The sequence below is a fragment of the Culex quinquefasciatus genome, chromosome 2, assembly GCF_015732765.1.
Source record: "Culex quinquefasciatus strain JHB chromosome 2, VPISU_Cqui_1.0_pri_paternal, whole genome shotgun sequence".
Taxonomy (NCBI): Eukaryota; Metazoa; Arthropoda; class Insecta; order Diptera; family Culicidae; genus Culex; species Culex quinquefasciatus.
Genome location: NC_051862.1, coordinates 167342868 through 167370514, shown reverse-complemented (window position 1 = coordinate 167370514; position 27647 = coordinate 167342868). Strand labels below are relative to the sequence as shown.

Here is a 27647-nt window from a genome sequence, read left to right as displayed (position 1 = left end):
ATCTAATCTAATCTAATCTAATCTAATCTAATCTAATCAGACCCTAGCGCAGCCAGGGCCTTAGGTTAGATGACACCTAGCACTCTTCTTGTCATTTATTAACATTTGAGCAGTTCTCTCAGATTTCGGTCATTCGATTTTTTTTTGTATTTTTTAAACCGACTGAAACTTTTTTGGTGCCTTCGATATGCCCAAAGAAGCCATTTTGCATCATTAGTTTGTCCATATAATTTTCCATACAAATTTGACAGCTGGCCATACAAAAATGATATATAAAAATTCAAAACTCTGTACGTTTTGAAGGAATTTTTTGATCGATTTGGTGACTTCGGCAAAGTTGTAGGTATGGATATGGACTACACTGAAAAAAATTATACACTGTAAAAAAATGGTGATTTTTTATTAAACTTTTTGTCACTAAAACTTGATTTGCAAAAAAACACTATTTTTATTTTTTTTATATGTTTTAGAAGACATCAAATGCCAACTTTTCTGAAATTTCCAGGCTGTGCAAAAAATCTTTGAGCGATTTATGAATTTTTGAATCAATATTAATTTTTTCGAAAAATCGAAAAATTGGTCGCAAAAATTTTTCAACTTCTGTTTTCGATGTAAAATCAAATTTGCAATCAAAAAGTACTTAAGTGAAATTTTGATAAAGTGCACCGTTTTCAATTTAAATCCATTTTTAGGTGACTTTTTTGAAAATAGTCGCAGTTTTTAATTTTTTTAAATTAGTGCACATGTTTGCCCACTTTTGAAAAAAAAAATATTTTTGAAAAGCTGAGAAAATTTTCAATATTTTTCACTTTTGTACTTTGTTGATACGACCCTTAGTTGCTGAGATATTGCCATGCAAAGGTTTAAAAACAGGAAAATTAATGTTTTCTAATTCCCACCCAAACAACACACCATTTTCTAATGTCGATATCTCAGCAACTAATGGTCCGATTTTCAATGTTAAAATATGAAACATTCGTGAAATTTTCCGATCTTTTCGAAAAAAAACATTTTCAATTGTTTTAAACCAAGACTAACATATCAAAAGGGCCAAACATCCAATATTACGCCCTTTTAAAATGATGGTCTTGTCTCAGAAAAAAGTCTGATTTTCAAAATTCCTGGGGATTTTTATAAAAAAGAACAATATTTCAAGAAGTATTCTTAAAAAATGTTAAAACATATTTTGTATTCATGCACATGGCTAAGAGTTTGATATGTATTCTTAAAAATCCAGCAATACTTTTGACAATCTAAAAATTGCAAAAACCAGAGTAGACAGACATTTGAACACAAAAAGTGAGTCATTATCGATTTTATTCCTCTTAAAATTATGTTTTAATATTTTTTATTATTTTCATTTCCAAACAAATCCCACAAAATCAAAAACTCAGTTGAAACTATATTTGCAAAATGTTTTGTGATTTGCTACCTTCTACAAAGATGTTTTTGATTATTTTGCACATTTTGATGAGTATATTACAAATAAGACACATTATTTGACAAGTTTCCTGAACAGTTATTAAAAAATGTCCAATGAATGATAAAGGAATTAAAAACGAAAACTTAAAAAAAAAGATTTTTCAGCATTTTTTATGAAATATTTCGCTGTTTGAAACATAAAAAGCTGAACAAATTCTCACTTTTAAAAAGAGCGAAGACTTTTTTTCGTGAATAGTTTGCTGTAGGGATAAGGGAACACGCAGTAAAACGGTTTGTTTTTCTTCCATGTACATACAACTTTGCCTAATACACCAAATCGATCAGAAAATCCCTTTTCAAGATACTGATTTTCATACATTTTTTTATAAACTTTCAAAAAATGAATATATAAAAAAGCGATAAAACGTGCGAATTCGTAGAGAAATACTCAATAGGCTTGCATTCATTCATATTAGAGAAGAATCACTCAAACTTATATTTTATGTTTTGATCCACAACATCGTTCTGTCAATATTGACCAAAAACGTCAACCATCTCAATGTTTGCTTACCCTGACACCACCACCACCAGTCAACACCACTGTCAATATTTACCAAATGTCACCCCCGGAAATCTCCAGCAATAGCAAACATTGCTTCGACCTTCGAGTGGAACAAAAACATTTTTTCGGCACCAATTTGCCCGCAAGCAAAGCAAAATCATCAAAACAGTGAATTCGAGGAGATAGAAGGAAAAAAAAAAATCTTTTCACAAAAGGAATTCCCCGTCGCTACAACCTTAATCCCCGGTATCAATTTAACGAAACACAATCGATAACACAATGCTGACTGCCTCTTCCAGGATCAACAAGCGAGAGAGACTTCGGGAGGGGTGACCTGCTGAAGTTGATCTTTTCTGACCAGTTTCGGTGCGGGGTGACACGGACCGGTGCCAGCTAGAGTGCCACTCAATAAATTAAATTCTAATTAATCAGCGATTTTGCGTTGGGAAGATTTTCCTTTTTTCATGCCAGAGGGTGTGTGTGTGCGAAGGGAAAGGGGGTGGATGCGCAGATTAGGGGCCAAATTTTATCAGATGTCGCTATTCAATTGTTCGTAGACCAGAGTTAATGCACTTTACCGTTTCACCTTAACCAATTGTTAAGGGGGACGTACCGATGGATGGTGGCAAGTTAGGGGTGAGTCGGGTAGGCACCAGTTGGCCGAGCTTCATTCACCGGATTCAGGAAGCATGAATACAAATGGGATGCAGCGAAATATGTTGCTTTTTAGCCTCAGAGGAAGCACTGCCTAGAGGAGGTGAACATCTTGTCAAAAGCAGCAACATCACTGTGTTGGGAGGGTTCGAAGCTTTGCATAACCCAAAAAGTGAAGAATGCAACAGGACTTTGAACCAGAGATTACGGACTCGGTTGGTGGGTTGATGAATGGTGTTATGATAAATTGATATTTTATGGCGTGTAATTTTTCTATCGTGATGCCGGGTAATCCCCGGGCAAAATTTGTCCATATGTTTGATTGCGTGGAAGAAAGAGGAAATGTACTTGCTTTTTTAGCAGGAAGGAAATCACTGGAACGGAGTTCAAAATTCAGTCAGAGATTTTGTATAGAATTTCTGAACTGTTATTATGAAAAAAATGAAACGCTACCAATTTTTTGCGTTTTTTCTATTTGATTTTTTTTTCTAGTTGATCAGAGATCAAAAAAAAAATTGTTTTCTGGAATAGCCCAAATGATCCTGAATCTAATTTTTCAGGGGATTTTCATGATTCTCAAAGTACTCGTCTTACTACAAAGAATTTAATTAGAATTCCAATGCAATCATTATTACTGTCTCATCAAACCACCGTTCCGCAGTTAAAAGCAGAAAGCTTCCGTAAAACTTCACCTGAACCACATTCCCAGCTCCAAGAGCACATCCCAACCAAAGCTCCCCCTGGGACCCCCAAAATAAACCCACCGTACCAGCTCCGCCATCGATCGCGACGAGGACACTTCTGCCGCACAAACAGGAATCACATTCCTGATTTATGTCCTGCCATAAAAACTAACTCGAATTTGTCATTCCAACGAACGCGGTTGAGCCTCGGCAGCGGGAAACCACCCACAGAGACAGAGAGTCCCATCAAACATATAATCCGCTCCAAGTCCCACTTCCAGGGCAATCTGTCGAGTCTTCAAACGTTCCGCAGCGTCCCGGGCCTGAGAGGGTGGTGGTGGTGGTGGTTGCATGAATGACTGCCTGCCGGTTCATGGGTTCAACCGTGTAGAGACGGAATACACCAGGAGTGACACCAAATCCACATCCCACATCCAGCGCCAGAGCAGGAACACGCACCAGAACCGAGCTCAATCGAATGCTGGCAGAAACAAGAAATCCCATAAATCATAAGAATGTAATCCCGGCCTAATCCCCGACTGTATACATAAATTTTGATTCAATATTTTGATATTTGTACTGTCGTTCTGGCTCCCGGTTTCCTGCAGGTTCTGGCGGAACACAGGACAGTGGCACATTTGGCCGATTTGGCCAAGTGGAAAAGTTATACGGATTACGGCGTCGTTCGTTGTCTGTCGTTTGGGGTTCGCTCAGCACGGCACACAGTCGATGGAACCGGGTCCGTCGATATGCCGGATTGAGTTGTTTTTGGGACCGTATTGGAGCGCCGTCCCGAGGGTGCCATTATTTAGCGAATCGGCCATGTTTGTGGGACGTCCAGCACGAGGTCCAGGCATAGGTGTGGTGTGTGTCAGAGCTCAGCTCGTGGGTGGATATCAAAGTTGTTTTATAATTCATTTTTCTTGTTGGATGTGGGAGTCTATGGACGTTCCGTTGGATGGGTATGATGGACCCGTGCCCGTGTATGAACCACGGTTGATGTGTCAGAGCAGGTGAAGCATACAAATCGGGCTTTCGCAGGGGGGAAAGTGAAATATCGAAAGAGTAATCGATATTGAGAGGCTCGACGAGGGGTTGGGATGTGTCATTTTGAAACACAATAATGTTGATAATATCCAGATTTTATGAAGAATGTCAATAATATGAATAAACAGTCCAGCTAAGGTCTAAGAATCTAAGCTCTCTGAGATAAATTGATGGAAAACTGTATGTTTACTTTTTTTTTAGCAGACACTCAAGTTTTCAGTATTTAAATCAGGTTTTTATACAGAAAATAGTAGGTCATATTGATAAAAAAAAAACAATTGAAATTTCAATAAAAATAATTGGAAATATTTACAACAAATAAAAAAAATTAACTCAACCTGACTTTACGTAAAACTGATTTCTAAATAAATTCAAAATATCATTTTTTATGTTTGTAAAAACGTTCTATTTGTGAAAATATGGTCTTCTTTTAAGATGTCACAAATAAATTAAACTAACTTTTTTTTTGTAAAATTTCCAACTTCAATGATGATCTTGGAAGTAGGGTAAAGTAGTCATCAATGAGCCATTTTTGGTTTTAAACTTTGAATAATTTTAGTATTTTTCGTCAGGTTTTGGCAAAGCAATGAGACCTGTGGTGTAAGTAAATTACTCTACTTCAAACTACAAAATGTTATGTGTTGTAAAAGAATGTTTTTTTTTTTTATTTCATACTAAAAACAACTATACATATAAGTTAAGTTTCTCAACAACTTCATCAATGACCATGTTTTAAGAGTTGGATATATCCATATTTTAGGAATTACAAGCTTTAAACTGAAAATCACTTGAAATATATCTTTAAAACTGATAAATTAACGTTCTTGGCCAAATAGGTGATACCTGTAACTAAACCACCTACATTCATTATGGATTTATGATAAACCGGGGTGGCATTAATAGAATTTCAATTTATTTTTTTCAAATAATATTCAATCGTTGAGATTCTTCTCGTGATTTATACCAGAGGTGCCCATCCTTTTAGCCCTGCGGGCCAGATCTGATTATTCAGAAGCAGTGGCGGGCCGAAGGAACGTTAGATAAAAATTTTGAAATCAAATAAAACGATTTTATGAAGTAGTGTTGCAGTTTAGATACAAATATTTAGTTTTTAAGAAAGTGAGAAAGTGAAAACCTTAAGCAAATTGTGGTTTTTAAAATAAATATTTAAATAATTTTTGTTTGATTGCAGATTACAACAATTCCAGTGTATTTTCATTCAATCCATAACTGAAATTATTCAAATTCGGATAAATTTTGCTGCATTTTTTAAGTTTAATTACACGAGTACACAGAAATTTAAAAACAAATCGAATAGCATTACTACATTTGTTTTTCAAAAAACATAGCATGGATTACAATTCTTTGACAAAAAAAAATGTTTTTATGGTGCTGTGCACCTTTATTTCAATATTTTTAAAATATTTTAATATGATGTAATGTCCATGACAAATTTCAACAGTTTTAATATATTTTTTGCAAAGTTTTCAGTGCACACAAAATTTAAAGGATTTTTTTTTTGTCCCTGATAAATTGGTTTATTAGTATTCTGACTAGAGCGTCCAATTTCCCGCGGTTACCAAATTCCCGGGAAACGGGAAATTTTCAACAAATTTCCCGGGAAATCCCGGGAAATTTGAAATTTAACGAAATTTATTCCGATCCTGTTTCTAATTGATATTTTGCAACAGAATTGTATAGAACAGCAACTTCAATGGTTAGATCTAAGATTTTCTTATTTAAGTTAGTTTTAAAATATTTGGAGCATGTTTTTAAAAATGGTTGCATTCTTTGGGTAAATTTCATATGATACGAAGTTGTTTTTAATCATTTTTCATGGTTCCAATTATGGTATAATTTAAGTTATATGGTTATATGGCCTAATTAATTAATTAGATTAAAATAATTTTCATAGTGTAAAAGAGGTTGAAATTAAACGTTATTTTATTTTTATTTAACCCTCTAATACCCTTGGTAGTTAAGGTGCTTTATAAATTTATAACAAACAGTAATTTCTCGAATACATTTAAACAAATTCTTATCGAACAACTCTTTTTGAATAATTTAATTATTAGGGTGGGTACGGATTTGGAAAAGTTCTCAGATCAAGTTCTGGTGTGGTTCCCCTTGTAGGGCATACCCATAGAGACTCTCACGCCAAATTTCAGCTCATTTGGTTGAAAACTGGCTTGTCTCAAGCGGGTTCAAGTTTACATGGAAATTACTATGGGAAATTTTGAATTTTCGTTCATTCGCTCTTACAGGCCTGGGGAAAACATGTAGAAACTTCTAGGATGGCCAGAAATGAGCGGAATCGTCTGGAGAACAACTTTTCCTAAGTGACCAGGTCGATTCGTTCAACCCCCATCGAGCTCAACGGCAATACATCCGGGGTTTTCGGAACCAACGGTTTTCTCCAGAAAAGCATCAATTTTTTTTTATGAACACCGCGACGCCACATGTCAAACAGCTACCACGTGGACTAGCATCGCCTATAAAAAATTACTTTTTATTACTTTTTGAACCATAGAATTATCTTTTATGGTGATCAGGATACTATTCAGCTGTAATCTGAACCTCCAAATAAGAAAAAACTGTTATGGTGCAAATTTTACAATCACGTGGTAGCTGTTTGACACGTGGCGTCGCAGTTTTCATCAAGCATTCATAGCATGCTAAGGAAAATTTGATGCTTTTCTGGAGAAAACCGTTGGTTCCGAAAACCCCGAAATATGAATGATATAACAAAAAAATCGTTAAAATAGGTTGTCGAAAATACAAAAAAAATTACAGAAAAGCTAATTAGTTCAATATGAATATGAAGGTTGAAAAGAATTAAATTCTCTCATAATTATTTTTTTGGGAAATCCCGGGATTTTTTTCCCGGGACGGGAAATTGGACGCTCTAATTCTGACTTTTTTCTAGCAATATTTTAAATCTTCAAATTATTCTGAAATTCTTCAAAATATCAGTTTTATTCTTATTTCCTAAAAAAAAAAACAAATACTACACTTCATAGAAAACGTAGAAAAACATTTACAAAATTCAATTTAGTATTCTTTTAGTTTTTTATACACAGAAAAAAAATCATGGTACACAGAAAAAAAAAATCATGGTAATATTACATCTGGGAAGGGGTACATCTTTTATGTCAGAAAAAAGGTGTAATTTTACCTCTGGAAATGTGTAATTTTACCACTTTTCTGGTGTAATGTCACTTTTTCAGTCTAAATTGAGGTGAAATAACATCATAAAAGAGGTAATATTCAACCTTCCAAAATTACAGCTTCCAAATTTACATTATTTTTTTCTGTGTATGTTTAATTACGTCTGTATTTTTTCAATAATATAATTGATTTCGAATACATAAGTTTTGAGTAGAAAAGAAAGAAATTAAAACAAAAAAAGGTTTTTGAATAGACTTGGTACTATGATAATTTACTTAAAAAAAAGCGAAATTAAGCTCAAATAGAACGTTGAAGATACTAACATTTTATTGCTTTGAAAAAAATAAAAGGAAATGTTTGTAGTTAGGAGTTTAAATGGAAAAAATTTAGAACTCATCTATTTTTTTCAATAGTTTATGAACGGCAATGAGGGCCAATCACAATGATACCAGATACATAGATTTGAGGATTTTAAATGTGCACAGACTTTTAAAAAACATCATGAAATTATTACTTTGTTAAAATATCATCAACAACTTATTTCGTTTGTCTTAAAATGTTCAAAAACGCAATTTCTGATGGATTTCCATGACTATAAATTGATATATTTAAATTTTAAACAAATGCACAGACATACACAGCCATTTTAACAGAATTTTAAAAATACCATGTGGCATCAGTCATAGAACAATTTTCAAAAGCAGTCGCGAGCTGGTTGAAATGGCTTCTCGCACCGGTTCCGGTCCGCAAGCCGTTCGCCGTTTGTTGAGCACGCCTGAATTATATTTTTAAATCATTTACTGGGCTGGGTCACGCAATATCCAAGTACGTTTTTTGAAAAAAAGTTGTTTTTCAATAATGCTTTTTTTCAATCCGGGGTGACTTTGATAATGACTGTGTTTCTTAAAAATTTTGGCCTAAAAGTGAGCAAATTAAATTACGTTAAATTGATTTCAGGTAATTTCTAATTTGAAAAATTAAAAAAAAATGGTCGTTTAACAAAGTTTATTAAGTGTTTATAAAATTTATATGAATTGGAGGCTATGTCAAAACAAGTTTTCAAGTTCGATTGAAAATATATTAGAATTTCTTTTTCATAAAAAAACATCAATTTTTGTTGCATTAATTTAATAAAAATCCAAATAAACTAGGAGAATTATTTTAATGAAACTGCCTTTAACTCTGAACATATTTTTAGGATTTGATTCAATAACACTTGTAATCTTTAAGCTTATTTTAGCTGCTCTCAGTGTAAAATTGCCCTAAGAGTTCGATAATGCAGTTCGTTTTCCGATTTGAACTTCCGAATAAAAATAATAATTTTGCTAAATTACTGCTAAATATAAAACAATTATCCCAATTGTTTCCAAAACCTTTTCAAAGCACCGTCACAAATGATGACAAGTGTGTTGGTCTAGCCTATCTGTCTAACCGTCCACCCCTCTGTTATTTCCATCCCGAGCCCAAAACTAGCCGCTAAACGATAGACGTGGAAAATCAGTGGCCGCATCCGCATCCGCTCTCTACAAAGAGGGTTGGCCAACCTTTTTGCCGGCCGCCGCTTCTTCCACTCTCAAGGGACCGATTGGAATTATGTCGAGGATACACTTGGCCAAATGTGACCTCGCGTCCCAGCACCAACACCAACAATCTGACTGACAGCCGGAGTGTGGCAAGGATTCACTTATGCGAATATTGAGAGGTTATCCCCGATGGTTTCTTCCAACCCCCGTTATTCTCGTCTGTTTGTACATTAAATCTAACTTATGATAATAAAACATAAATATGGAAACAATCGAGTTGGATGATTGATTCGGTGCGTGGTTTTCGGGATGCGTAATGCAACCAGGAGGGGGTGTTTCAATATTTACCAGCAAATTGCAGATCAAATTAAACCAACCAATCGGAATTGCGTGTAATCCTACCTGTAGATCAGCTTCCGCCGCACGCTCCGCTTGAAGAATCCCGAACAGCCGTTGCAAGCAAGAATGCCGTAGTGCTTTCCGGAACTGGTGTCCCCACAAACTACGCAAATCAGGCCCAGATTCTGTGCCTTCCGAGCGCTGATGCTACCGCCGCCCTCGCTGGCCGGGGTGAGGTGTTGCGAAGCCCACGGTAATAGGCGGCTCTGGGGGGAGTAGCAAGAAATTGGAGAGCCGCGGGGATCTGAATTTGAAGATTGTGAAAAATCAATGTTTTAATTATGATTTTTAAATCAACCTATGAATTACAACTGACCTGATTTACCGTTTTCATGTCGAACCAACGCCCCACTGTTGGCATCATCCAAACTGAAACTTCGACCGTTTTCTTCTTTTTCTAGCTTATCGTAAAAATCCGCTATGGACGTTTTGTTGAAACCTGAAAAATGAAGAATTATAACATTAGTATCGTCGTCATTATTTACCACCTTCAAGTAACAATTTTTATTTGTTGCATAAAAGGAATATAAAGCAACATTTGGAAACATTGCGTCACACGTAAGTAAAATCAAATGTGTTATTTACAGAAGGATCGATGTTCTATTCTAAAGATTTTTTTAAGGTCCTTTAAGCTATTTGTGTGAGAATTGTTTTGAAATATATTTTTTTCAATGATATTGCAAACATTAATTGATTTTAAAACTTTAAAGCAACTTAAAAAAAGTTTAAAAAAAAGATTCCTATAAAATATAGTGGAATTGTTTATGAATATATTTGGGCAATTCTCCACCAACTCACACGAAATTGGAAAAAGATGCCCCGATTCCTCTTCAATTTTCTTGAAACTTAGATAAGAGGAGTGATTTTGATTCCTGATCACGAATCCAAAGTCCATTTTTCGATATTTCGTGACGGTGGGGCGGTACGACCCCTTTCATTTCTCTGGATTTTTACCAAGTGATTGTAGCTCGAGACCGTGAATAGAAATTTTTTGTCAGAGAGACTTTTGTGTAAAATTGCACGCCCGATATTATGGCGCAAAATTCCGAAAAAAACTAATTTAATCCACCTATGTGGTTGGAGCCTTCCTCACAACAATGGCTGTACACAAGTTTCATCTATTTTTTATATCCGGCTTCCAAAAAGTACATCGATATCACTTAAGTGGCCATGTCTCGAGACAGGGTTGCCAGATCTTCGATGTTTTGCACTCGTTGGAAAGGTCTTTTGGTAACCTAACCAACAATGGGTCGGATGATGGACCCGGACATAGTTTACATACATTTAAGTGAGATCCGGCTTCAAAAAAGTACATCAATATCACTTAAGTGGCCATATCTCGAGACAGGGTTGCCAGATCTTCAATGTTTTGCACTCGTTGGAAAGGTCTTTTGATAACCTTACCAACAATAGGTCGGATAGTGGATCCGGACATAGTTTACATACATTTAAGTGAGATCCGGCTTCAAAAAAGTACATCAATATCACTTAAGAGGCCTAATCTCGAGACAGGGTTGCCAGATCTTCAATGTTTTGGACTCGTTGGAAAGGTATTTTGATAACCTAACCAACGTTGGGTTGGATGGTGGATCCGGACATAGTTTACATACATATAAGTGAGATCCGGCTTCAAAAAAGTACATCAATATCACTTAAGTGGCCATATCTCGAGACAGGGTTGCCAGATCTTCAATGTTTTAGACTCGTTGGAAAGGTCTTTTGATAACCTTACCAACAATGGGTCGGATGGTGGATCCGGACATAGTTTACATACATTTAAGTGAGATCCGGCTTCAAAAAAGTACATCAATATCACTTAAGTGGCCATATCTCGAGACAGGGTTGCCAGATCTTCAATGTTTTCGACTCATTGGAAAGTTCTTTTGATAAGTTAACCAACAATAGGTCGGATGGTGGATCCGGACATAGTTTACATACATTTAAGTGAGATCCGGCTTCAAAAAAGTACATCAATATCACTTAAGGGGCCATATCTCGAGACAGGGTTGCCAGATCTTCAATGTTTTAGACTCGTTGGAAAGATCTTTTGATAATCTAACCAACGATGGGTCGGATGATGGACCCGGACGTAGTTTACATACATTTAAGTGAGATCCGGCTTCAAAAAAGTACATCAATATCACTTAAGTGGCCATATCTCGAGACAGGGTTGCCAGATCTTCAATGTTTTGGACTCGTTGGAAAGGTCTTTTGATAACCTAACCAACGATGGGTCGGATGATGGACCCGGACATAGTTTACATACAGTTAAGAGAGATCCAAATATATGTGAAAACACATTTTTATACATAACTTTTGAACTACTTATCGAAACTTCAATCTGTATAAAACTCGATCTATGGGACCCTAAACCAAGTCGAATGCAACAAGTTCGGGTCAAATCGGTTCAGCCAGTGCCGAGAAACATGAGCTAGTTTGTTGGTCACATACATACATACACACACACATACACACACACATACACACACACATACACACACACATACACACATACATTTGTTCAGTTTTCGATTCTGAGTCGATATGTATACATGAAGGTGGGTCTACGACGTTTTTATACGAAGTTCATTTTTAGAGCAGGATTATAGCCTTACCTCAGTGAGGAAGGCAAAAATGTACATGAATACCACTTAAGTGGTAATAACTCGAGACAGGGTTGCCAAATCATCAATGTTTTGGACTCATTGGAAAGGCCTTTCAATTACCTAACCAACGATGGGTCGGATGATGGATCCGGACATAGTTTACATACATTTAAGTGAGATCCGGCTTCAAAAAAGTACCTAAATATCACTTAAGTGGTCATAACTCGAGACAGGGTTGCCAGATCTTCAATGTCTTGGACTCATTGGAAAGGCCTTTCAATTATCTAACTAACGATGGGTCGGATGATGGATCCAGACATCGTTTACATACATTTAAGTGAGATCCGGCTTCAAAAAATTACATAAATATCACTTAAGTGGTTATAACTCGAGACAGGGTTGACAGATCTTCAATGTCTTGGACTCATTGGAAAGGCCTTTCAATTACCTAACCAACGATGGGTCGGATGATGGATCCGGACATCGTTTACATACATTTAAGTGAGATCCGGCTTCAAAAAAGTACATAAATATCACTTAAGTGGTCATAACTCGAGACAGGGTTGCCAGATCTTCAATGTCTTGGACTCATTGGAAAGGCCTTTCAATTACCTAACCAACGATGGGTCGAATGATGGATCCGGACATCGTTTATATACATTTAAGTGAGATCCGGCTTCAAAAAAGTACATAAATATCACTTAAGTGGTCATAACTCGAGACAGGGTTGCCAGATCTTCGATGTTGTGGACTCATTGGAAAGGCCTTTCAATTACCTAACCGACGATGGGTCGGATGATGGATCCGGACATCGTTTACATACATTTAAGTGAGATCCGACTTCAAAAAAGTACATAAATATCACTTAAGTGGTCATAACTCGGGACAGGGTTGCCAGATCTTCAATGTCTTGGACTCATTGGAAAGGCCTTTCAATTACCTAACCAACGATGGGTCGGATGATGGATCCGGACATCGTTTACATGCATATAATTGAGATCCGGGCATTTGTGAAAACACATTTTTATACATAACTTTTGAACTACTTATCGAAACTTCAAACAATTCAATAGCGATGTATGGGACCCTAAACCAAGTCGAATGCAACTGGTTCGATCAAAATCGGTTCAGCCAGTGCTGAGAAAACTCAGTGAGAATTTTGGTCACATACATACATACACACACACATACACACACACATACACACACACATACACACACACATACACACACACAGACATTTGTTCAGTTTTCGATTCTGAGTCGATATGTATACATGAAGGTAGGTCTAGGAGCTTTTAATAGAAAGTTCATTTTTAGAGCAGGATTATAGCCTTACCTCAGTGAGGAAGGCAAAAATTCTTCATGAAAAAAAGTTGAAAAATAGTTTCAAAATCTTCCTTTCTCCTAACTCAACTGTCAGAAATCGAGAGACATGTAATTTTATGGAAAATTCAATGTTCTTTCTGCAATTAACTCAGAGGTCATTATGTAGTTTAGAACTACAAATTTTATATTAAAAGCGTGTTTTTTTGTAACTTTGCAGGGTTAATTTGTAGAGTGAACCAATGTTCTTCAAAGTTGTGAAACAGACATTAACAAACAAAAAAGATGTATAAACATAAGTGGTTTGCATGTATTCTTTACGAGTTATCAGAATATTACGAAAAAGATTTTTGAAAGGTGATGATTTTGGCCATATTTGACAAGCTTTTTGATGATTTGACTCCTAAAACTCAATCGTGAGAGCGTGCGTGATGTTTCTATGATGAGTGCCAGTATCTGGTATAGATCTCTCTACACATCCTTGAAAAAGATTAAATAAATAATCGAAACGTCGGATATAGTGCAAAAAAGTTGTTTTTGCTGCTTATACTTGACTGAAAGCCGAAAACCGTTACAAAAAAAAAATATATTTATTTTTTTTTTCAAAAATCCTTACATTCAGCAGTCAAGCCACAACAAACGTACAAAGGGTCATTCTTTTTTTTTATTAAGGCGCTCCTAAAGAGGACCAAAGCTTGTTCACATTTGTTGGATTAATGTGTTCAAATTTTATCAATTTTCAGATATCAATGTCATTCTTCAAAAACTTTAAATAAAACGTCGAAATTTGTCTTCGGTCGATACAACAAGAAAATACATCAAGAAAGGCTTTTAAATGAAGGTACACCCAGAACTGGACATCGGCATACGAGAGGATAAAGAGCACGATTCGGTAGTAAAATGGTACTGTGTGCGGACTGAGAGGATAAATCCCGAATCTACCGAGAGTCCTTTACTCATGGGTTCATCTTCAAAAAAAGTTCATCTATCAAAAAAAAAGTACCGGTACCAAGACTCGAACCCAAGACCTTCGGAATATTGAACCTTGCCTTTGCCGTATGGACCACCATGGTTCGGTGACTAAGTGGCGATCCTTTGTCCATATAAGCCACTCAATAGGATGAACTGTTCCAATGAACGAATGAACACGCGAGAGGACTATACCCTCGCAAAATAGCACTTTCCTCACGTTTCTTTTCGTGAGGACTATCCTCTCGTTCTTTAACTTTGGGTAATATATATATATATATTAGGGTGGGTACGGATTTTGAAAAGTTCTCAGATCAAGTTCTGGTGTGGTTCCCCTTGTAGGGCATACCCATACCCGAGCAGGGGTAAATAACACGGGAATACCAAATTTTGGTATTACTTGAGCAAATAACAGCGACCAAAATGTGCCCTTGGTTGCCCAGTAATAGATGGTAAAATACCATGAAATCATACCAAAAGCTTGTATGTGGAAGGGCACAACAATACCATACCATGTTATTCCAAAGGTAAAATAATACCACAAAATAAAATCATTTCAATACCAAGTTGAGGTCTTCTGGATTTTGAACATTGCTTGAATACCAAAACTTGGTATTGTCATGGTTTTATTTTTAGGTATTCCGCGCCCTTGGAAAATCATATTTTGGTATTCCTGTGGTCTTCCACAAACATGATATTGGTTTGATTTCATGGTATTTTACCATCTATTACTGGGCAACCAAGAGCACATTTTGGTCGCTGGTATTTGCACAAGTAATAACAAAATTTGCTATTTTCATACCATTTTTAGTGCAGCAGTTGCAGTTAGTGAAAAACGTAAATGATCCTTATGCAACAACCAAATCTACTCACCTGATGATTCCATGTTGTTTTTAGTGATATTCTTCACCACACCGAATGCATTTGTCATTGATGAACGGCTGTACTTGAAGTTCTTGAAGCATCTGAAAAATAACAAGATTGAAAAATAAGTATTATTAAAATGAAACTGGATTGAAATTCACCAAAATTCAATAATCTGTTGATTGACTCGTTTTTCAAAGTATTTGGTTATCCCAACTTAGAAAAATTTCAACGTTTTTGAAAAAAATATTAGTGGGTATATCACAAAAAAAAATTTAAATCAGCTTTAACATTTTTGGGTTTCAAGTCAAGTTAGCGCAAAATTAATTATCTCGTCAAAAATTTAAAAAACTCCATAGTTTCAGAGAAAATTGATGAAACCTTTCAATACCAAAATAATACCAAAATGTGGCATCCTGACTTAGAAATTTTTTCACAATATCAAGTCATTTCTGTAGGGGGTATATCAAAAATGTTTAAAATCAAGTTTGAAATTTCCGGTTTTCAATGAAAGCATTCGCTTTGAGACATCATTTTAGCGCAATATTAATTATTTTGTCAAAATTGGTCAAAATTTTCCCATAGTTTCAGAGGAAATTGATAAAACACCTTAATACTAAAATAATACCAAAATGTGCCATCCTGACTTAGAAAATTTTCCACAATTTCAAGTCATTTCTGTAGGGGGTATATCAAAAATGTTTAAAATCAAGTTTGAAATTTTCGGTTTTCAATGAAAGCATTCGCTTTGAGACATCATTTTAGCGCAAAATTAATTAGTTTGTCAAAATTGGTCAAAATTTTCCCATAGTTTCAGAGGAATTTGATAAAACACTTTAATACTAAAATAATACCAAAATGTGCCATCCTGACTTAGAAAATTTTCCACAATTTTAAGTCATTTCTATAGGGGGTATATCAAAAATGTTTAAAATCAAGTTTGAAATTTCCGGCTTTCAATGAAAGCATTCGCTTTGAGACATCGTTTTAGCGCAAAATTAATTATTTTGTCAAAATTGGTCAAAATTTTCCCATAGTTTCAGAGGAATTTGGTAAAACACTTTAATACCAAAATGTGGTGTTCGACCATTGACAAATTCTGCAATTTTGCAATATCAAAACAATACCTTAAATTGGTATGATACCACATTTTGCTCTTGCATAATCCTTAAGACAAATTTTAAGGGTCCAGGAATACCAAAATTTGGTATTGATACCAGAGAAAGGTATTATTACGCATTTCCCTTGTTATTTACCCATGCTCGGGTAGGAACTCTCACACCAAATTTCAGCTCATTTGGTTGAAAACTGGCTTGTCTCAAACGGGTTCAAGTTTACATGGAAATTACCATGGGAAATTTTGAATTTTCGTTCATTCGCTCCTACAGGCCTGGAGAAAACATGTAGAAACTTCTAGGATGGCCAGAAATGAGCGGAATCGTCTGGAGAACAACTTTCCCTAAGAGACCAGGTCGATTCGTTCATTCCCCATTGAGCTCAACGGCAATACATCCACACCCAAAACTGGGCATCGGCATACGAGAGGATAAGGAGCACGATTCGGTAGTAAAATGGTACTGTGTGCGGACTGAGAGGATAAATCCCGAAATTACCGAGAGTACTTTACTCATGGTTCATTTTCCAAAAAAGTTCATCTATCAAAAAAAAGTACCAGTACCGAGACTCGAACCCAAGACCTTCGGCATATTGAACCGTGCCTTTGCCGTATGAGCCACCATGGTTCGGCGACAAAGTGGCTGTCGTTTGTCCATATAAGCCACTCATAGAATGAACTGTTCCAATGAACGAATGAACACGCGAGAGGACTTTACTCTCGCAATATAGCACTTTCCTCACGTTTCTTTTCGTGAGGACTATCCCCTCGTTCTTTAACTTTGGGTAATATATATATATATATTAGGGTGGGTACGGATTTTGAAAAGTTCTCAGATCAAGTTCTGGTGTGGTTCCCCTTGTAGGGCATACCCATACCCGAGCAGGGGTAAATAACACGGGAATACCAAATTTTGGTATTACTTGAGCAAATAACAGCGACCAAAATGTGCCCTTGGTTGCCCAGTAATAGATGGTAAAATACCATGAAATCATACCAAAAGCTTGTATGTGGAAGGGCACAACAATACCATACCATGTTATTCCAAAGGTAAAATAATACCACAAAATAAAATCATTTCAATACCAAGTTGAGGTCTTCTGGATTTTGAACATTGCTTGAATACCAAAACTTGGTATTGTCATGGTTTTATTTTTAGGTATTCCGCGCCCTTGGAAAATCATATTTTGGTATTCCTGTGGTCTTCCACAAACATGATATTGGTTTGATTTCATGGTATTTTACCATCTATTACTGGGCAACCAAGAGCACATTTTGGTCGCTGGTATTTGCACAAGTAATAACAAAATTTGCTATTTTCATACCATTTTTAGTGCAGCAGTTGCAGTTAGTGAAAAAACGTAAATGATCCTTATGCAACAACCAAATCTACTCACCTGATGATTCCATGTTGTTTTTAGTGATATTCTTCACCACACCGAATGCATTTGTCATTGATGAACGGCTGTACTTGAAGTTCTTGAAGCATCTGAAAAATAACAAGATTGAAAAATAAGTATTATTAAAATGAAACTGGATTGAAATTCACCAAAATTCAATAATCTGTTGATTGACTCGTTTTTCAAAGTATTTGGTTATCCCAACTTAGAAAAATTTCAACGTTTTTGAAAAAAATATTAGTGGGTATATCACAAAAAAAAATTTAAATCAGCTTTAACATTTTTGGGTTTCAAGTCAAGTTAGCGCAAAATTAATTATCTCGTCAAAAATTTAAAAAACTCCATAGTTTCAGAGAAAATTGATGAAACCTTTCAATACCAAAATAATACCAAAATGTGGCATCCTGACTTAGAAATTTTTTCACAATATCAAGTCATTTCTGTAGGGGGTATATCAAAAATGTTTAAAATCAAGTTTGAAATTTCCGGTTTTCAATGAAAGCATTCGCTTTGAGACATCATTTTAGCGCAATATTAATTATTTTGTCAAAATTGGTCAAAATTTTCCCATAGTTTCAGAGGAAATTGATAAAACACCTTAATACTAAAATAATACCAAAATGTGCCATCCTGACTTAGAAAATTTTCCACAATTTCAAGTCATTTCTGTAGGGGGTATATCAAAAATGTTTAAAATCAAGTTTGAAATTTTCGGTTTTCAATGAAAGCATTCGCTTTGAGACATCATTTAGCGCAAAATTAATTAGTTTGTCAAAATTGGTCAAAATTTTCCCATAGTTTCAGAGGAATTTGATAAAACACTTTAATACTAAAATAATACCAAAATGTGCCATCCTGACTTAGAAAATTTTCCACAATTTTAAGTCATTTCTATAGGGGGTATATCAAAAATGTTTAAAATCAAGTTTGAAATTTCCGGCTTTCAATGAAAGCATTCGCTTTGAGACATCGTTTTAGCGCAAAATTAATTATTTTGTCAAAATTGGTCAAAATTTTCCCATAGTTTCAGAGGAATTTGGTAAAACACTTTAATACCAAAATGTGGTGTTCGACCATTGACAAATTCTGCAATTTTGCAATATCAAAACAATACCTTAAATTGGTATGATACCACATTTTGCTCTTGCATAATCCTTAAGACAAATTTTTAAGGGTCCAGGAATACCAAAATTTGGTATTGATACCAGAGAAAGGTATTATTACGCATTTCCCTTGTTATTTACCCATGCTCGGGTAGGAACTCTCACACCAAATTTCAGCTCATTTGGTTGAAAACTGGCTTGTCTCAAACGGGTTCAAGTTTACATGGAAATTACCATGGGAAATTTTGAATTTTCGTTCATTCGCTCCTACAGGCCTGGAGAAAACATGTAGAAACTTCTAGGATGGCCAGAAATGAGCGGAATCGTCTGGAGAACAACTTTCCCTAAGAGACCAGGTCGATTCGTTCATTCCCCATTGAGCTCAACGGCAATACATCCACACCCAAAACTGGGCATCGGCATACGAGAGGATAAGGAGCACGATTCGGTAGTAAAATGGTACTGTGTGCGGACTGAGAGGATAAATCCCGAAATTACCGAGAGTACTTTACTCATGGTTCATTTTCCAAAAAGTTCATCTATCAAAAAAGTACCAGTACCGAGACTCGAACCCAAGACCTTCGGCATATTGAACCGTGCCTTTGCCGTATGAGCCACCATGGTTCGGCGACAAAGTGGCTGTCGTTTGTCCATATAAGCCACTCATAGAATGAACTGTTCCAATGAACGAATGAACACGCGAGAGGACTTTACTCTCGCAATATAGCACTTTCCTCACGTTTCTTTTCGTGAGGACTATCCCCTCGTTCTTTAACTTTGGGTGCAGGGTTTTCGGAACCAACGGTTTTCCCCAGAAAAGCATCAAATTTTCCTTAGCATGCTATGAATGCTTAATGAACACCGCGACGCTACATGTCGTAAAGTTTTCAACAAAATAAGCTGAAATTTGGTGTGAGAGTCCCTATGGGTATGCCCTACAAGGGGAACCACACCAGAACTTGATCTGAGAACTTTTCAAAATCCGTACCCACCCTAGTATATATCTTATTTTTATTATCAATCTGTTAACTGTTCTGAATATGAGGCAAGAGCTTTACAATTCACACATTCTTAGAAAACGAAAATAAATAAATCACACAGTTAAAAAAAATATATGGTCAAATAAGTTCAGGGAATAGTGACATATTTTGTGTCAAAATTAATATGTGAAATTGAAATTTTCTATAGTTTTTGCTGATTTTCACATATTAACACGTTATTTATGGTAAAATTACTCAAAATAGAGGTAATGTTCAACCAACCGAACTTTCAACCTTCCAAAACTCAACTTTTTTTCTGAGCATCTCATAAAACAATTTTACAATCATACGAGACCAGAAGAGCAGAGAAGTTAAAAAATGATTGTTTATTGGCTAAGCTTAAATTCATGATGATTATATTTTTTAATAATTCTACAGCACTGTAAAAAAAATTGTGAAAGTTCTTTCTGATATTTTGCATAAGATTTTTAAAGTTAAATAATAAATTTTCAAATTCCGTAAGATTTTTAAGATATTCTTTGTTTTGACGATCCCCTTGAAAAGTTTAGCTTGAAAATTTACTTATATTATCATTTTTTAAATAAAACTACTTATTATTGCATAGCACACATCTCAACTTTCCTCTTACATTGTTGCAATGTCCTCCACGCAAATCCATAATGGCGGCCACCATCGCCGTCCACATGGAGTCGGCGCGCTCTCTGCCAAGACCATCCTTCGTAGACGACCCCACCTCCACCCACCCCCTAATGTCAACGCAAGCGTTCGCCGTTGGGCCACACGTGGACGCGGTGGGGTTGCTTACTTCAAGTAGAAGAAGAAGGCAGTCCACCGTAGATCAAACGAGAGGCCTTTTCCGTGGTGGCGGGACGGGTTTAGTTAGTTGGTCTTACTAACGCAGTGGAGCAAAACCCATTTCTTTCTGCTGGCTTTTCTCTGTTTGATGGGGACAAACAGCTCGTGTGGCGCAGAGCGGCAGGTTGTTGACTCAAATTGATCCAAACGTCTTTTGTGAGGGAATAAGAAATTAAACGCTGTTTGGCTACCGGGCGGAATGTTTTGAGTGCGTAAATAAGGTGACACTTTGTTGCTGGTGGATTCCAACCGTTAGAACAAAGACAGTTGGTTGTTTCAGTTTTCGATAAAAGACAAAAACGAAAGTTTGTTGTCTGATGATTTTACCTTTCTGGAATGCATTGAGGTCATTAGAACAAAGTTTAACCGTCTTTATAGAATTTGAATAATTTTAAGCTGGGAGTAAGTAATAAAGCAAAATATTTTCACCCTGCAATTATGTTAATGTGCAAACTCCTCCAGTATGACTATAGGTTGATTAAATTTACATCAAATCGCCTTTTCGCCCTAATATACATGTCCTGCCAAAGTGGCCAAGATGACGCCAAGGGGAGAGAAGGAGCGAAACGTGACGTAAATATCGAACGTAGATTTATGCAAATTTGGCGCCTTTTCGCAACGTACTTTGATAAGAGGATATTGCTGGAGTCGACGACGAGGGACATAATTTGCTAAGCGCGTTTAAAGTGCTGATTTAATGACCGCTGGTGCAATACGGCTACACCGGCTGGCGGTTGGGCGTGGATTATTGCGACACGTGATGTGTACGCAAGTGGCGGTTCGCGCAGTGTCGGCGAGATGAGTAATCAAACTGTGAGAAGTGGGTACAATTGCAAAATTACAGCGAATGTGTAAGAAAATGAAGTTCTGTTGAATTACCATGTATTTTATACATATTTTTCTGATTTCAACCATTTAATGGTATTTAAAAATAATGAAAAAAATAATTTTTGAATTACAGTCCACACTCGAATACCCAAAGCTCAATTATCCGATAGTTTCAAAAAAACTTATTAGAATTGAATCATACTTTTTTTTTATTTTCTTATTTTTCCATATTTTAATACCACTATATTTTGATTCCTCTGTGTTCTTTTATGCTACATAACTAGATAGGAATCCCAGCAAGCTTAGTACAAGAGAGCACAGAGGAATCGATTTGTCACCCCGGGCAGACGGTAATAACAAAATTCATGTCATTTCAATAACAAATACTGTAAAAATAATAAAAAATGTTATGGAATCTTCTTGAAAAATCAATTTTTACAAAAGTCCCCTCCCCCTCTTTAAAGTTCAAAGTTCAAAGTTGGCCTGAAAACCAGTTACAATGCATTTTTCCGCGTTTATAATCACATTCAGCATGTTTGAACTCCTTTGGAAACATTTTAAATTTTCATGAAATACCAATACAGTCTCACGAAAAGTTTTTTTTTTTGCGAAAAAAAAATTCCGTCAATACCTCGATACATTCAAAACTAATGATTGGAAGGCAACTGTACACCTGTAAAATGCATTTTAAAACACTTTTATCGTCCGAATGTTGATACCTAGGCTTGTTATTTCAATTTATATATTTTTTTATATTTTTTTGCTACCCCTTCCTCTAAACGACACAAAATTCGAACTAGAATTTTACGCAAAACATTCTGATTGGAGAAAGTGGGGAGACTTGAACCACACTTAATCCCTAACCTGTATCCCGTCAGCATGTTGTGCTAAATTGACTAAAAGTCACTACATAATACAAAGATACAAATAAATAAATAAAAAGATCATATTTCTCAAAATACTAAAAAAAAAACCCGAGAGAACTTTTTTCTCATTTTTTATGAGTAGGGGAGTGTGGGGAGACTTGATCCCAGGGGACACTTGATCCCAAGCCTGTATCTCGTCAGCATGTGGGTAAAACAATTAGCTTTGTTCTAGAAAGTTGTGCGAAATTGACTAAAACTCATTGTAGAAAACAAAGAAAAAAATTAAAAAATGTTTAGATTGAGCTACACACATTTTTCTGAAAAGTGCTGCAAAAAACTTCCAAGAGATCTTTTTTCTTTGTTTTGATAAGTATTGAAAACACCCAAAAATTATTCAAAAAAATATTTTTTATACATGAATTGTTTGATAAACATATCAACTCCAAAACCCTTACGCATTTGACGTTAAATTTATCGTCATACTATTTTTACAATCAATAGTTTAAAAAAAGTGCGTTTAGGGAGACTTGATCCCTGCATTTTTACAGTCACTGGAATCAGCCTCAAGATTAAATAATTGGGCTGGGTTTTCGTACATAGTTTCCTTTAGTATAGTTGTACATAACTTACTGCAGTTTGAACCATTTTTCAAAAGTTTTGTAAACAAAAATTATCAGCTTTTGTAAACATGCTCGATTTTGGTATAAAAAAGAAAATTTTAAGTTTTTAAATATTTTGCATGCTAAACTTGTTATATTTTGAACACAAACGTACAGGTTTAATGTGAAATTGCTGTAACTTATAGAAAATTAAAAGTTTAGATGAATAAGAAACATTACGCTTAAGATTTCTTCAAAATGTTGACAGGGGGATCAAATTACCCCCAACATTTTGAAAATGTCGGTTTAAAATATTTTTTTAAAACGCTAGGCATGATTCGAAGAGTTTATCTGATGAAATACCCTTATCAGCCAAACATAGTTGAATGTTTAAGCTTTCAATTCATGCAAAAAGTTCATAGTTTTGTGAGAAATTTACAGAGTTATGTGCGATACAAAAAAAGGGGATCAAGTCTCCCCACTCTCCCCTAAAGAAAAAAATTGAAAATTATTCAAAAAAAATATCAACAACATTTTGAAAATGCAAAATTCAACTATTTTTCTATAACGTTTGGCATGATTAAAAGAGCTTAACCGTTCAAATACCTTTATCAGCCTAACATAGCTGATTGCATGAGCTTTCAACTCATGCAAAAAGCTCAAAGTTTTGTAATAAATTTTGAAAGTACGATATTAAAAAAAACAATTCTTTTAAAAACTGGTATTGCGAGGAAATTTATTTTTTGTTTTGAATGGAACTTCGAGTGTACTTTTTCTATGACCAAAGAAGTCATTTTTCATCTTTGGTTTAGTCTACACAAGTCTCCATACATTTTTGGCATTCGTCCATACAAAAAGGATGGAAAAATATTCAAATATCTGTATCTTGAGAAATAGTGCATCGATCCCGGAATATCGCGGAACAAAATTCCCGAGATTTTTTTCAAAACCGAAATTTCCCGAATTCTGAGATTTTTCTCATTTTGTCCTGATTTTCCCGGATTCCAAAAATATAAATATTTTTTTTTCTTTAGATTCGTAATTTTTTTGTGAAAAAAGTCAAATAAAAAATGCTTTTGGGATGTTGTTTTTCAAAAAACTTGATAATTTTAATGAAAATAGATGTCTAATCAGCTAGAAACTATTGTACTATTCATATTTGAGCTGATTTTAAAACATTTAGATTTTTTTTATGAAATTCCGATGTACAGACAGATCGAGTTTTTACTCTTATAATCTTATAAATCAATTATTAAGTAAACTTGTGTTTCCAAATGCCCACGATCTAAAATTTATGTGTGCGAAGTACTTACATTCTGTAAAACAAAACTTTTTTTCTTAATCTCGCTCAGTTATCTCCCTGCTATTTTTTTATTTTATTTTATTTATTTTTCAAGAATGTTGAAGCTTTTAAAAAATAACATAAAAAAATTGATTGAAAACTTTTTACAAAAAATAATATTAAACATATCTTTTAAGATAGTATATAAGAAATGACTAAAGACAAACTATTTGTTATAAAAACATCGAAGTTAAATTATATCCCATCTTTAGGAAGTGTTCAGAAAAATCAAAAGAGTGAAATATGTTAAATTTTCCAATAATAGATTTTTTAAATGATATTATTTTTGGAAACATTTGTTCACCAAATTTGAACTAAAACTACCCTTAAAATTTAAAGTCGAGAAAATCGTTCCCTCAAAAAAAAAAAATCTAAATATAAGGAGTAACCTGAACTCTTTTTTTAATATTTTTACCGAATTCATTTATTTCAACAAATTACTGGTAGAACTATTTTTTAGAAAAGGTATTGTACTGATTTACTAGATTCCTTCAATTTGGATAAATCGGCTGTTGAGCGGAAGTAACTAGCTGCACAAAAAGAATTTCTCAAATATTTTTTTTCCAATTTTTGTTTTCACTGATAGAGTTTTACAAAACAAGTCAAAAAATCGTATGTCTGAAATATCAGTAAAATTAAAAACAAATTTATTTATTTGAAAATCTTTTTGGAAGATTTCTAATAAAAGATTTTGTTTTCCCTTTGCAAAGGACCATCAATTGTAACAAAGTGAAAATAATAAATTCTTATGGTGCTACACCCAAAGTTAAAGAACGAGGGGATAGTCCTCACGAAAAGAAACGTGAGGAAAGTGCTATATTGCGAGAGTAAAGTCCTCTCGCGTGTTCATTCGTTCATTGGAACAGTTCATCCTATTGAGTGGCTTATATGGACAAATTACCGCCACTTAGTTACCGAACCATGGTGGCCCATACAGCAAAGGCACGGTTCAATATGCCGAAGGTCTTGGGTTCGAGTCTCGGTACCAGTACTTTTTTTTTTGTTAGAAGAACTTTTTTTGAAGATGAACCATGAGTAAAGTACTCTCGGTAATTTCGGGATTTATCCTCTCCGTCCGCACACAGTACCATTTTACTACCGAATCGTGCTCTTTATCCTCTCGCATGCCGATACCCAGTTCTGGGTGTAGAGATATGCTTTAAAATATTGTAACTTTCTTGTATCTTTTTGAGGATTCTGGAGAGAACTTGTAAGTTTCTTCAGAAAGAAAGTTTTGTTATGAATGTGAAATAATACTCTAAAATTCTTGTAAAAGGAATTCGGACATGCTAAGCTTTAAATATGGGCGATATAATCATAATCGACAGAAAAACACCAATTGCATCACTTTAGCTAAACGATCTCTTACCTGATTTGTTATCGTGCAGCACCGTCGATCCTTCCATGTTTCGAAACGAAAACATTCAACCCAACACTAACCGCTACTGTTCTAGCAGAACTTCAGACAACAAAAAAGCCCAATCTCACTCGCACGACACTCTTCTCTGTGACACTTTTTTTCCACTTCCTTCCTCACAAAACCGAATTATCCCATTTGATCTCTGACACAGTCACTCGACGCGTCCACACACGTCCCTCAACGATCCTTTTTTCCGTCCGAACTCGCGTTAATCCTTTTCAATTCGACACATTAATTGTGCACCAGCATCACCACAACCACTCTGGTCAAACGATGCAAGTCACACGATACAAAAAAAAAAACAACTCGCGACTTCACTGCCGATGCATCCACAGTGCATCTCCAACGCGGGCCTCGATAGCGATGCACAAGAGGACTTGCAGTAGCGCCCGAACGATGCCGCGAATAAAAATCCAATTAACGGCGCTCTCTTCAACGGCAATTGGAGTCGACGAGGCCTTTTTTCCGCGATTGATTCTTTTTTTGTTGCGTCCAGCGATTCCGCAACGAAGAAGTGCTTTCCAGAAAGTTGACCCTCGACTCTGACCGAGCTAGACACTCCAGCGTTTGTACGCGCACTTGCCGAGATCCGTTCAACGACTAAAAATCACTCCGTTAATTCGATAACAACAACCGCCGTGCCACACTGACGTTGGCCGATGTCGACTGTCAGCTTCCGCGTAGACCCAGCCCGGCCGAGGTGGTGTGGAAGAACCCCTGTGCTGCTACATCACCATCATCATCTCCTCCACGAGAGATCAGATCAGAGCACAGAGCAGCTAGGCTGCTCGCGAGTGAGCAGGACAGGACCAGCGCAGAGACGGCCAACATCCCCAGCATGAATTTATGATTCGTCCTGCTTGATGTTGAAATTTCACATTTTTTGCCGTTTGCCGTGTACCAAAGCCGCAGCAGCATCCAGCAATCCCTCTAATACGGCACTTTCCACTGCTCTGCTACTGCCTGGCACTTGGAGTTGCCCTAACTTGCTGACTCCTCCTCTCGGTGAGATGGCACGATGCTCGGACTAGAATTTCCTATCTCTGTCGCACGTTATGTACGAGCTGGAAGCAGAAATCCACCATATCTCTCGTCGCATGTGTTCAGGGCTTTGTTGACAGTCAACGCACAGATGACGGACGAAAAAGTCAGGCCAACAAGTGCCAGCAAAACGGTGAGAGGATGGTGAGGAAAAGGACTTGGGAAAAGACCCACTTGACGTCGGTGGCGGCAGCGTTTTGGCTTTTTGGAGTAGGTTGAGCTTTGTGGATGGGGGAGTTGGGCAACAGAACATTGGACAACGGGAATCGAAGTTTTTGTTTGTTCTGTGAAAATTTTATTATAAATTGAGCGTTTCGTTTTGCCGCTTGATTTATTGCAAAACAATATTTACAGATTCAAATTTTACATACATGACACCAAATTGCCCTATATGATCACCTTTTAAGGCTGCAAATTATTGAAAAACATGTCGTTTTTCACATGTTCAAAAATTGAAAGGGTCGTACCGCCCCTCCGTCACGAAATAGAGCAATTCTCTACGAAATCGGTATTTTTTCTTCAATTTAAATTTTTGTATTTTTTTATCCGACTGAAACTTTTTTGGTGCCTTCGGTATGCCCAAAGGAGCCATTTTCCATCATTAGTTTGTCCATATAATTTTCCATACAAATTTGGCAGCTGTCCATACAAAAATTATGTATAAAAATTCAAAAATCTGTTTCTTTTGAAGGATTTTTTTGATCGATTTGGTGTCTTCGGCAATGGTGTAGGTATGGATATAGACTACACTGAAAAAAATGACACACGGTTAATTTTTTTTTATTTTTTATTATTTTTTTTTTGTCAAAAAAATTTGATTTGCAAAAAACACTATTTTTATATTTTTTATTTTTG

The 27647-nt window shown here is 35.7% G+C and overlaps 1 protein-coding gene across 1 annotated transcript in view; it reads right to left on the bottom strand.

Annotated features, from left to right (window-relative positions):
- LOC6051399 (photoreceptor-specific nuclear receptor) overlaps positions 1-26685 on the bottom strand; it is a 66182-nt gene extending 39497 nt beyond the window's left edge. The window contains exons 1-3 of the mRNA XM_038255763.1: positions 25701-26685; positions 9775-9897; positions 9462-9702 (exon numbers count right to left, since the gene is read on the bottom strand). Coding sequence (XP_038111691.1) covers positions 9462-9702; positions 9775-9897; positions 25701-25755 — 419 coding nt within the window. The 5' untranslated portion in view covers positions 25756-26685. The remainder of the gene's footprint in view (positions 1-9461; positions 9703-9774; positions 9898-25700) is intronic.
- Between the last annotated feature and the right edge of the window lie 962 nt (positions 26686-27647).